A 13,502-nucleotide genomic window follows, 5' to 3' on the forward strand; every position below is an offset into this window, starting at 1 on the left:
GTAACCTCTGACAGCCCTCCATACTATCCACAACACCCCCAACCTTGTGTCATCAGCAAATTTACTAACCCATCCCTCCGCTTCCTCATCCAGGTCATTTATAAAAATCACAAACAGTAGTGGTCCCAGAACAGATCTCTGAGGCACTCCACTGGTCACTGACCTCCATGCAGAATATGACTCATCTACAACCACTCTTTACCTTCTGTGGGCAAACTAGTTCTGGATCCACAAACCAATGTTCCCTTGGATCCCATGCCTCCTTACTTTCTTAATAACCCTTGCATGGGGTACTTTATCAAATGACTTGCTGAAATCCATATACACTACATCTACTGCTCTACCTTCATCCATGTGTTTAGTCACATCCTCAAAAAATCCAATCAGGCTTATAAGGCCTTTGACAAAGCTATGCTGACTATTCCTAATCATATTATGCCTCTCCAAATGTTCATAAATCCTGCCTCTCAGGATCTTTTCCATCAACTTACCAACCACTGAAGTAAGACTCACTGGTCTATAATTTCCTGGGCCATCTCTACTCCCTTTCTTGAATAAGGGAACAACATCTGCAACCCTCCAATCCTCTGGAACCTCTCCCGTCCGCATTGATAATGCAAAGATCATCCCCAGGGGCTCAGCAATCTCCTCCCTCACTTCGCACAGTAGCCTGGGGTACATCTCGTCCGGTCCCGGTGACTTATCCAGCTTGATGCTTTCCAAAAGCTCCAGCACATCCTCTTCCTCAATATCTACATGTTCAAGCTTTTCAGTCCACTGCAAGTTATCCCTACAACGGCTGAGATCTTTTCCCGTAGTGAATATTGAAGCAAAGTATTCATTAAGTACCTCTGCTATCTCCTCTGGTTCCATACACACTTTTCCACTGTCACAATTTATTGGTCCTATTCTCTCATGTCTTATCCTCTTGCTCTTCACATACTTGTAGAATGCCTTGGAGTTTTCCTTAATCCTGTCTGCCAAGGCCTTCTCATGGCCCCTTCTGGCTCTCCTAATTTCATTGTTAAGCTCCTTCCTGTTTGCCTTATAATCTTCTAGATCTCTATCATTACCTAGTTTTTTGAACCTTTCATAAGCTCTTCTATTCTTCTTGACTAGATTTACAACAACCTTTGTACACCACGGTTCCTGTACACTACCATCCTTTCCCTGTCTCATTGGAACGTACCTATGCAGAACCCCACGGAAATATTCCCTGAACATTTGCCACATTTCTTCAGTATGTTTCCCTGAGAGCATCTGTTCCAAGTTTATGCTTCCAAGTTCCTGCCTGATAGGCTCACATTTCCCCTTACTCCAATTAAACATTTCCCTAACTTGTCTGTTCCTATCCCTCTCCAATCACTGGCATACAGTGGCATGCAAAAGTTTGGGCAGCCCTGGTCAAAATTTCTATTACGGTGAAATTTCTATTAAGTGAGTAGAAGATGAACTGATCTCCAAAAGTCATAATATTAAAGATGAAACATTCTTTTCAAGATTTTAAGCAAGATTAGTGTATTATTTTTGTTTTGTACAATTTTAGAGTGAAAAAAAAGGAGCACCACGCAAAAGTTTGAGCACCCCAAGAGATTTGAGCTCTCAGATAACTTTTACTAAGGTCTCAGACCTTAATTAGCTTGTTAGGGCTATGGCTTGTTCACAGTCATCGTTAGGAAAGGCCAGGTGATGCAAATTTCAAAGCTTTATAAATACCCTGACTCCTCAAACCTTGTCCCAACAACCAGCAGTCATTGGCTCCCCTAAGCAGCTGCCTAGCACTCTGAAAATTAAAATAAATGATGCCCACAAAGCAGAAGGCTACAAGAAGATAGCAAAGCGTTTTTAGGTAGCCGTTTCCTCAGTTCATAATGTAATTAAGAAATGGCAGTTAACAGGAACAGTGGAGGTCAAGTTGAGGTCTGGAAAACCAAGAGAACTTTCCGAGAGATCTGCTCGTAAGATTGCTAGAAAGGCAAATCAAAACCCCCGTTTGACTGCAAAAGACCTTCAAGGAAGATTTAGCAGACTCTGGAGTGGTGGTGCACTGTTCTACTGTGCAGCGGCACCTGCACAAATATGACCTTCATGGAAGAGTCATCAGAAGTTTGCAAAGGAACATCCAAACAAACCTGATGCATTTTGGAAACAAGACCTGTGGACTGATGAAGTTAAAATAGAATTTTTTGGCCGCAATGAGCAAAGGTATGTTTGGAGAAAAAAGGGTGCAGAATTTCATGAAAAGAACACCTCTCCAACTGTTAAGCACGGGGGTGGATCGATCATGCATTGGGCTTGTGTTGCAGCCAGTGGCACGGGGAACATTTCACTGGTAGAGGGAAGAATGAATTCAATCAAATACCAGCAAATTCTGGAAGCAAACATCACACAGTCTGTAAAAAAAGCTGAAGATGAAAAGAGGATGGCTTCTACAACAGGATAATGATCCTAAACACACCTCAAAATCCACAATGGGCTACCTCAAGAGGCGCAAGCTGAATGTTTTGCCCTGGCCCTCACAGTCCCCCAACCTAAACATCATTGAAAATCTGTGGACAGACCTCAAAAGAGCAGTGCATGCAAGACAGCCCAAGAATCTCACAGAACTAGAAGCCTTTTGCAAGGAAGAATGGGTGGAAGTCCCCCAAACAAGAATTGAAAGACCCTTAGCTGGCTAGAGAAAGCATTTACAAGCTGTGATACTTGCCAAAGGGGGTGTTTCTAAGTACTGACCATGCAGGGTGCCCAAACTTTTGCATGCCACTGTATATCGTGAAATTTGTTTAGACTTTGCAGGCAGCTGTAAATTGTAATAAGTAATAGAGGAAAAACTGAATTACAGTAACTATCTATATATAGTTAAAGTGCAAAAATAGAAATAAAAAAGTGAGGTAGTGTTCATAGGTTCAATGTCCATTCAGAGATCAGATGGTGGAGGGGAAGAAGCTGCTCCTGAATCATTGAGTGTGTGTATTCAGACTTCTGTACTTCCTTCCTGATGGTAGCAATGAGAAGAAGAGGGCATGTCCTGGTTGATGGGGATATTAATGATGGATGCCACCTTTTTGAGGCTTTGCTCCCTGAATAAGTCTTACATATTACAGAGGCTAGTGATCATGCTGGAGCTGACTGAGTTTACAACTCTCTGCAGCTACTTCGATCCTATGCAGTGGCTCCCCCCTCTATACCAGACAGTGATGCAGCCAGTTACAATGCTTTCCATAGTACATCTGTAGAAATTTGAGTATTTTTGGAGGCATACCAAATCTTCTCAAACTCATAATGAAATATAGCTGCTGCCTTGCCTTCTTTGTAGCTGCATTGATATACTGGGTCCAGGTTAGATCCTCAGAGATATTGACACCCAGGATCTTGAAAATGCTCACTCTCTCCACTTCTAATCCCTCTATGTGGGCTGTTGTGTGTTCCCTCTCCCTACCCTTTCTGAAGTCCACAATCAGTTCTTTAGCTGTTGCTATGATACCACTCAACTTGGAGATAAATTTCACTCCTGTAAGACCTCTCATCACAGTCTGAAATCCTGCCAACAATAGTTGTATCATCAGCAAATTTATAGATGGCACCTGAGCTGTGCCTAGCCACACAGTCATGGATGTAGAGAGAGTAGAGCAGTGGGCTAAGCACATACACCAGGAGTGTATCAGTGTTGATTGTCACTGAGGTGGAGATGTGCTCTTCTGTTGAGGAAGTCAAGGATCCATTTGCAGAGGGAGGTTCAGAGGCCTAGGTTTTGGACCTTTAGGTTTTGTGTTAAACGCTGAGCTGGAGTCAATAAACAGCATCCCGACATAGGTACTTGTATTGCCCGGGTGATCCAAAAGCCAATGAGATCGCATCTGCCTGACCTATTGTGGTGCTAGGCAAATTGCAGTGGGTCCAGGTCCTTGCTGAGACAAGAATTAATTCTAGTCATAACTAAAACACTTCATCACTTCAGTGGTAAGTACTTCTGGATTATGTCATTAAGGCAACTCACCCTGCTCATCTTGGGTACTGGTATAATTGTTGCCCTTTTGAAGTAGGTGGGAACTTCCAACTATAGCAAGGGAGACCGAAAATGTCTGAACACCCCCACCAGACGGTTGGCACAAGTTTTCAGAGCCTGACCAGGTACTCCATCAATTACAGTGAACTCCCCCTGTATACACAACGGTCTGCACTTTACTAAAATGAATGCAATCATTGGTGAACAGTGGGATGCCACTGCTAAAGCATCCCTACACTGGTACTTATTTATGTAAATACAGATACTGCCACTGCAGGTTTTGCCTGAGCTTTCTGTCAGCTCCATACATCCTGAAACCCTCCAGCTGGATGGCCAGTGTCCTCAAACCATGTTTCCATGAGAATGGGTGCACAGTTGCTCTTCATCTCCAGCTGGTTCAGTCTCCGGCACAGGTCACCCAGTTCACTTTTAAGTTTGCCAGTAAGAACAACGGGAGAGCTGGCCTGAACGGCTTTGGTCCGAGTCTCTCCCAGATCCCAGCGTGCTTCCCCTTCTTTTACTTTCTTGCACACCGCTTCCCATGGATGTCCGTAGCAGGCAATGGTGTGCGCAGTAAGCCCAAGCGGAGGAGCTCCTCTACAGTCCCACACTCCACTAGCATGGTGGTATATTTAATAGCCAGGGAATGGACCTGTATTGCACCCAGAGACAGAGTGGTCACTGAACCTGAACATGCCTACATCTTACCAGAAAATGTCTGGGAAAAATGTCTAGCTGTCCACTTGATCTATACTTCTTATCTTGTACACCTCTCATCCTCTTTTGCTCCAAAGGGAAAAGCCCTAGCTCTCTCAATCTATCCCCATAAAACATGCTCTTCAATCCAGGCAGCATCCTGGTTAATCTCCACTGCAGCCTCTCTAAAGCTTCCAGATCCTTTCTATAATGAGGCCATCAGAACTTAGAGACACACATCTTAGGATCAACCTTTCCTGTTTAATCTCAAAATACATGTTTCTCCAGATAAAGCAGCCAAATTAATCAAGATCCCCTTTCATGTTGGTCACTCTCTCTGTTGGGCAGAAGACACAAAGGACCACCATGCTCAAGGACAGCTTCTATCCCACTGCTGTAAGACGATTGAATAGTCCCGATACAATAAAGACAAAGACTTGATTAAGGGTCTCGTCCTGAAACATCCACTATTTATTCATTTCTATAGATGCTGGCTGACCTACTGAGTTCCTCCAGCATATTGTGTGTGTTGCTCTGGATTTTCAGCATTTGCAGAATCTCATGTCTTGATCTCTCAACTGACCCCGTTGAGGCCCTTACCTTTTGGTGACGTGCTTTCTCCACAACTATATTCTGCATTCTGTTATTGATTTCCTCTTTCGAAACCTCAATGTACATGTACATGAAATAAAACTCTCCACTGTATCTTAGTACATGTGACAATAATAAACCAAAGACCAACTACTCTGAAGCCAAAGAAACACTGTCTAACATGTTGGACTGGACTGCATAATTGTTATTTTCCTTGTAGTTTAACTTTATAGTGCTTATTTATATTTTCTATGATTTTCTATGTACATGTAATTGTTCAGTATGTTTCCTAGTGGTTGTGGTTATACTTGTTTTCAATGGTAGGTGCTGCATTACTTGAATGGGGTCTATCTGAATGGTCAAATGTTATCTATAGAAATTCAATGGAATTTGCAATCTGGTGCACGAAGACCAGAGCAGGATGGGTCAGTCTCTTTTTCTTTGTTGTTGTCACTGGGTTCTGCTTTTGCTATTTCCCTTCCCTTAATACTTTGTTCTTTTAGTGGTCCCTTAAGGTTGTTTATAGGCAGGAGCTGGGGTAGTGTGGTCAGTTCCCATTACCTATTAAATGCTCCCAAAGGTATGCAAATCAAATGTCTCTGACAACCAAGTTCCGTTCCTAGCCTTCTTGTGTGGCTTGGCTACCAAGACCAGCAGAACTGTTTCTACTGACAGGAGGAGCAGCAAAGGTGGGTTACTGGCTCGTTTCAGCCAGATGGGGTTTGTCAGCCATGGTTGGAAGCTCATCTAGAAAGAAAACTCTGATCTCAAATTAACACTGCCTTACATCTATACCCATTCATGGGGAAGACTTTGGGAATAAACCCTGAGGAAAAAATCTGGAGCTGGAATCCCTAAGGCAATCCTACACTGAATTTGATGCTGACTGGCAACTCCTGTGACGCCATTGGTGCCAAACTGTATTGGTCTCTGCCGTTCCTTTGGATTCATCAGCTGCACGGAGAGCGGGAGCTTGCTGCATGAGCAACAGCTTGCTTTTCATATTGTACTGGCCTGGCTTGCATATCACGGAGACAGCTAGGACACAATGTCCGTGGTTGACCCTGATCAAGAGGGCCTCCATTGTTCTTTTAGTGCTTAATAAAAATGATCATAAGCAACGTTTTATGCCTCATTCTTGACTTCTGAAGAACCTCAGTTTAAAAACATCACAATCCAACACACAAGACAGCTGTTGAGTGGAAGGACACTGATTAGGAGCACAGTGAATGGCCCGAGCGAGACACGGAGGAGGGCTTGCCCTAACTGCCTTTGTCCTTGCTGCACTTGAGAACCTGAGTTACAGGGAAAGGCTGAACAGGTTAGGACTTTATTCCCTGGAGCGTAGGAAAATGAGGGGAGATTTGAAAGAGGTATACAAAATTATGAGGGTATATATGGGGTAAATGGAAGCATTCATTTTTCAGTGAGGTTGGGTGAGACTACAAGTAGAGGTAATTGGTTAAGGGTGAAAACTGAAATATTTAATGAGGAAATTGAGGGTGGTGTGAGTGTGGAAGTGATGAATATGTGCTCGATCGCAACGTTTAAGAGATGTTTGGAAGAGTGCATAGATGGGAGAGGTACGGAGAGCAGGTTGATGGGACCTGGCAGAATAACATTTTGGCATGGACTGGATGGGGTAAAGAGCCTGTTTCTGTGCTGTAGTGCTCTGTTGCAGTGATATTTCTTCCCTCTTCTGAGAGGACATCGCTGTTCCCTGCTTCCCTTCAGGCAGTCTGCTGGTTGAATCAGGAGGCTCACCAAAGCTTGAAAGCCCAGTTGAAATCCACATACATACAGGCTGTTCCCGGGTTTATAGACACCCAACTAACGGGCAACCCTGCAAAAAGCGAGTTCCCATAAAATCGTTAAACTGGTAAGTCTGACATACATTCATATGACCACAAAACAAGTTTCCTCTCTCTTGCTCTCTCCATTTTCTAGAGTCACAGGGAAATTACAACACCGAATCTGGCCCTTCAGCCCAACTATTCCACACCGATCATGGTGCCTACCCAGCTAGCCCCAAATTCCTGTGTTCACCCCGTATCTCTAAGCCCCATCTCTCCATGTACCTATCCAAGTGTTTCTTAAATTGCATCACCGTAGCTGCTTTAATAGCTATCCTTTCTGATTAGTCTTACGTGCCTTTGATGCTTACCATTACAATAACAGAGGTACAGCATTGAGTGATTTTTTGTGTATTTTCTGGCATGGACAAACTAACTTAAAGAAATGTTAGTAAAAATAGAAAGCATTTCTTATTCAGGATTCACCTGGACTTCCCAGTCCTCTCAGCTGCTATCACAAGTGGGATCATCAGCACTTGAGTGCCAAAACTATTCCAATATTACTACCTGCAACACTGGTCTTTGCAGCTGCAATCAGGTTATGCAATCGGAGGATTTACATTGGAGGAGAGGGCGAGGACTGGGTTCAAGCTGATCTCCGATGATCGGGCACGATGCTAGCAACCGCATCCTGTAAAATCCCAGAGGTACAGACACAGCAATAGAAGCTCCAAAGACATCATCCCAGGCAGAGGAAGGATTTTCACCTAAAAGGCTTATCAAGTTGAGTGGTGAAAGTGGAAGCCACAGGACCAATCAACCTTCTGCCCAGGATAGGGGACTCAGGTGAGCTACAGTTGGCAGCCAATGCCTCAGTACGGTGATGGGTTAAGAAGAAGAAAAAGAAATAAACCTCACAAACCACAGTTAAGAAAAAAAAAAACAGTTTCTCCATTTAATACTAGACTTTCTCAAGTTGAGATACAAGCGATTTATGCAATTACATCCAACGTTAAAATTCGTAATACATAATTTACAAAGATTAAAGTCAAAACAATTATCTATTAGATATGCTTCTGTAAAAAGTAAATATATTAGCAGCATTTTTTCAGCAAACAATCACACTGCCTACACCCATGCAGACTATAGTTATATCTATTTGCAATAATGTAGTGCTTTTAAACAGCGATTCCGTGACTTTTGTGTTTTTTGTAATTTTTTTTAAAAAGTAACCCAAAAAAACATTAAAAAAAAAATCCTGTCATCATTTTTTATGCCGGTAAAGGGTGGGGGGGAGGGGAGGAGAAATTAAAATGGCATTACCTATTCACTGATTGTCTAAAACATGATTTAATCTTTCAGTAAAGAAAGGGGAAATGACAGACATAGTGTATCTTCTACATATAAACTTTTTTTTGTATTTTTTCTTAGTGTTTGACACTATTACCAAGAATGAAATGTCTACAGGAGACAAAAATGAAAATATTACAGACCTGTCAAAACTCCTATCAATGATGTACTGAGTATCATATACTCAAATTTTCTGCTACTGTACAGCGTTGCCACGCAGTAAGAAAATAGTCAAAACAATCTTTCTCTTTTTTCATTTTTTTTAATAAAATACGATCTCAAAGGGGTTTTCTGCTTTTGAGACACAAAAAAGGGGGGCGGGGAATGGGATGAACATGTTCCACTGGGATTGACGCAATGCATTTGTACATGAGGACAGAGTTGGTCCATGTAAAGAGGAACATGTGACAATGGTATTGTTGACACCACACACTGATATGTACACATTGGCACGTCATTTTTGTTTCTTTTTACTTTCTGAAAAGGAGAGGGTCTGCATAAGCCTACGTACGGACAAAGCAAAGCATTTTTTTAACCATTTAAAATTTTTTAGTTAAAAAGGGGAAGGGTTTTGATACTACACTGTACAGTTCAACAAAACACAGACGTAGTGTCTTATTATTACTTCTACGCGAATGTCTTTTTTAACTTCACAACAAATACTTTATTTTGAATACTGCTCATGTAGTGGCTTTCCTCATTTTTCTTTCCTGTCTACTTTTAGTTCATTATTAATAGCAAAAAAAGCATGGTTTTCACACTGGCTTTGCACAGGGAAGTGGACTTTGGCGAGGGCTGTTCCAGTGCGCTGTGCGTGGAACTGGCACAGGCCGAGGAGGCAACTGGCATCCCCGTGCACAAGTGGACACCTCCCTTTTGAGTTGCGTACACATGACGATGCTTCTTTTCAGCTGCCACTGCCTAAACTGTGACCCACTGCCAGTAATCACAAGGTGTACAACCATCTCCCTCTCCCCCTCTGGCTTCTTTTCTCTAACATTAGGCTTGGTGACTTGGGCATCCAGGGTTTCACTGGGTGGGTCCAAACTGTGCACGGGGACTTTCTCAGCATGCTACAAAAGTACGTGACCGAAAGCAACAGTCATAGGGTTAAATGAAGAGGCAGATTGGGTCCCACTGCATCTGGACTGTTAAGCATCAGGGCAGCAGAGGAGTTCCAAACACACCCTGTGTGGTGAGACCACAAGAAGCAGTGGTGTGGCTGGAGAGCCAGACGCAGAACCCAGCAGGAACTGGGAATCTGCTGGGTGCTGTAAAAGCTCAGCTGGTTTCCTACAGAATTGGGGACAGGGCAGAGAATGGAGAGATGGAATGATGATGACAGAGTGGGAGAATGACATGTTGAAGGAAACCAAAATTGACCGAAAGAGCAAACAAGATGAGGTCTTGTTTCTCAAGATGATACTGAGGAAAAGGGGAGTGGGATGAAGTATTCTGGAGGCTCAAGGTGACATACTGTGGAGTGAATGGAGTTGTCCAGCAAAACAGTCGCCCAATTACTGTGGAGTGAATGGAGTTGTCCAGCAAAACAGTCGCCCAATGAGCCTTTGGTTTCCCCAACTTAGACCAAATAGTGAACACTGTGGCTGGAGGAACTCAGCATGTTAGGAAGCATCTGTAGAGGGAAACAGCCAGTGTTTCGGGTCCAGACCCTTCATCTGGACTGAGAGAGCAGGGAGAGGTGAGGGTGGCGTTGTGTGGGTCCACTCCCACTCTTTCCTCTCACCTTTTTACATTGCCCCTCTCCCCCCAATCTTTTAGTTCAGATGAGTGCTCTCAACATATATCTCCATCTCCCACTACAGATGCTGCCTGACCTACTGAGCTCCTCCCAGCATCTGTGGGCTCTGGTGTCTCCTTGTGTTGGTTACTACAGTAAATCACTACTTCACTGGAAAGGACGGAATCAGAGCCACTAAAACTAGACTAGATACATAGACTCCACAGCATATTCAGCAATGGCATTGATCAGCCAGATATCGCGAGTATATCCTCTGTTTGGGGGGGGGAGGAAGAGAGAGTGTGGTTGAGGGAGAGAGAGGGACATAGGGATGGGGGGCAAGTAAGGGGGTGAGGGCGAGCGAGAAGGGAAGGTGAGCAAGAAGGGTGGGTGAGGGACAGGAGGAAAAGTAAAGGGGGAGGGAGGGAGAGTCGGTGTGAGGGTGAGGAGGGGTGGAGGGAGGGGAAAGAGAGGGCGAAGGGGATAGATGGAGGTAGGGGGAGGAGCGAGATAGTCACTGATTGACTCGAGGCCCAGGTGTTAGTTACAATGCAGTTATTAATGTAATTTCATAATATGACATATTGCCCAGGCACAATGACACCTGATACAAGCCACCACATGATTAAATCTCCCAGAAGAGATCCAGACAGAACTGGGAATCCTACATATAACCTCCCATTTCCAGTGTTCTGTACCATCTTCTCTCTTCTGTCAGCTCCAACACTTGTCATTGAGCCTACGTGGCCTCCCTGCTCAACAACTAATCGTAGTCTTTTCCTTCTCTGTTCTCTCCGCCACTTTCTGCAAATGGAAACTTGATGCTCCTTGAATTCTGATGGAGGCCATGAACCGGAAAAGATCTGCACAGATGCTGCCTGACCCACTTGGCATTATCAGGTTTTAGTTTAGGGGTGAGTGGATTTTGAGAAAACGGCAAAGGTGAAGATCAGTCTGAAGTAATGGTTCCGAGTTTCCGTCTGGTCAATGAGTTATCGTTACCCTTTGACTCGGAGCAGGAATGGATGGCCGTCATGGTGAGAATCTGTGCTCAAGGGAGCAAAATGGAGGACAGATACTTGATAGGGGAAGGAGTGTGAGCATGTGGGGCAAACTGCACCACTATGAAAGAGTTAGCTAGCACTGACGGGACAGGCTGAATGATTAGCAGCCTGTGTGACCTTCAGCTTAAAGACATCAAGACTAAGTAACAGAGGGTCAAGAAGGAGGGATGTCCTATGACCCAAGTCATGCCTATCATTGACCCTGTTTTTGATTTGGAGGGGTGTGGAGGGAATACCAAAACACATCCAGCATTTACAACTGCCCGTTCAGCAACACCATTTAAGAGCCGTGAAGGGAAGATCCCAGTAGCAAGGGGACAGAAATTGAGGCCAACATTCCTGGGACAATCAGATGAAGATTTCAGGTTAGTGCTTAGGAATGAGGGTGCCACAGCAGGGGCTGAGTGTTTCAAGCCCTTTTTAAACGCAACCTTGCAAAACAAAACAGCTTTAAACTAAACCCACAGTAGTACTTGTTCCTCATGGCTGGAGATCTGACTGGGACCAACCCTTGAGGTGACTTATCAACTTAACACAGGAGCAAGACATTTCATTGTACTTTGATTTATGATTAATTCTTTGGTGTTTCATCTCTTGCTCCCTTTCACTACAGTACTGATAGCACAACTTACTGCGAGCTCTGACGGACTGCCCTCGGGAAGGTGGTCACCAAGTAACCTGGACTTTCTCTGGCAGGCTGTGGATTCTCTCCAGCTTATATGGTTGACATTGCTGAGGGCCCTCTCTGCATAGGAAGCTGCTCTGTGCAGTTCAGGGCTACAGCAGCCTCCTCTCTGAATTGTCCCCCGTCCTCGGTGAAGTCGTTGGGAAGGGGAGGGGTGGGGAGAACACACACACACACACACACACACACACACACACACACACAGAGCTCTACTCCTCCCTGCGACCCTCATCCTCCTCTCACGGAGACTCTTTAAGTGCTATCAATGCGTTCCTTTTGAAGTTTCCTCTCCCACTGCTCTGGTTGTACTCCCTTGCCGTTTATGTAAATTGCTCCGTTTATTGCTGCTGGGTCGGAAGGGAGGATGTGCGTGAGAAATTCTCCCCTTGCACGTACCGTAGTCAATCAGAACACTGGCTGCTGTTACTCTTTTTGAGTGCAAAACATGGACTTGGATTGTAAACTCCATTTGCCCATCCCATCCCCAGCTTCTCCCCTACCCCATCCACCATCACCGCCTCTTTTGTCAGCTGTCTCCTTTTAGTCCATATACATATATACACACTCTGGACAAACCGTATGACAATCACACAGGTGAATTCAGACGTACGATTAAGGAACAGAAACAGAAATTGGAGCCCCAGTTCCACTCCTATGTGTTGAAAGTGATCGCTGACGCTCCTCGTGTGTCGACGTTTAATTCAGACGTCACCTCCACCCCCACAGTCCCCTCACCCTAACCCTCCACCTTGTGTGCGGTGACTCTGATAGATTCCCCACCCCTCCCTCCCATCCCACACAAAAAAAGTCTTTTTATTTGGCTGCCTTGGAGTCGGAAGACCCAGAGAGCGAACCAACCACCACCCCCCCAAACCCCCACAGAAGTTAATACGAGGGCTACTGTACACACTATAAGAGCACTGCAGGTCTTCAACACCTCACTGTATCCAAGTGCTGTTTGTTTTTTTTTCCAATGTCACTTCAATAATTCATTCTCCAGAGTCCCATTTCTAATGGCTGGAGTGGGAGAGTCTGGGAAACAGGGAAGGAAAGGGTGGGGGAAAAGTGGGGAGGGTGGGAAAAGGTGGGGGGGGGGGGGGTGGCGTGGTGCATGAAGGATGTTCTCCCATTCCTCAACTCCCTCGCTGCTCAGGACGCAGTCAGACCAGGGCGGATGCCAGGATCCCCATTGGAGGAGAGAGAGGCTCTTCTTGCCTGCCTGGAGGATTCACTTCCTGAGGCTGCTCTCAGCCAACAACAGCGTTCGTCTACGTAGACGCCTCCCTGAGCCCTCTTCCAGCAGGTATGTCACGTCGATGGCTGGGGGGTGGGGGTGTAGAGGGAGGCACAAACACAGGACCGCTTAATGCTAGTCAAGTCCCTCTTGTTAGTAATGCCCCACCTGTCCATACTGCCCCTTTGAAAGAGTTGTCCCATCATGACACATGGGAGTAGAATCAGGCCATTTATCCCATTAAGTTTGTTCTGCCACCTGATTGTGGCTGATTGGTTTGCAACCCCATAACTCCTTGCAATCAAGAACCTGTCAATCTCTGTCTTAAATATACTCGGTGAC

At 44.8% G+C, this 13,502-nt stretch overlaps 1 protein-coding gene across 4 annotated transcripts in view; it reads right to left on the bottom strand.

The window, feature by feature from the left end:
* Positions 1 to 9,949: 9,949 nt before the first annotated feature.
* The window catches only part of ash1l (ash1 (absent, small, or homeotic)-like (Drosophila)), a 372,059-nt gene continuing 368,506 nt past the window's right edge, over positions 9,950 to 13,502 (bottom strand). For all 4 annotated transcript variants that reach the window (XM_073061208.1, XM_073061209.1, XM_073061207.1 and 1 more), the window contains one exon: positions 9,950 to 13,246. In XM_073061208.1, the coding sequence (XP_072917309.1) occupies positions 13,155 to 13,246 (92 nt within the window). In that variant the 3' untranslated portion in view covers positions 9,950 to 13,154. The remainder of the gene's footprint in view (positions 13,247 to 13,502) is intronic.

The sequence above is a fragment of the Hemitrygon akajei genome, chromosome 11 (assembly GCF_048418815.1).
Source record: "Hemitrygon akajei chromosome 11, sHemAka1.3, whole genome shotgun sequence".
Classification (NCBI taxonomy): domain Eukaryota; kingdom Metazoa; phylum Chordata; class Chondrichthyes; order Myliobatiformes; family Dasyatidae; genus Hemitrygon; species Hemitrygon akajei.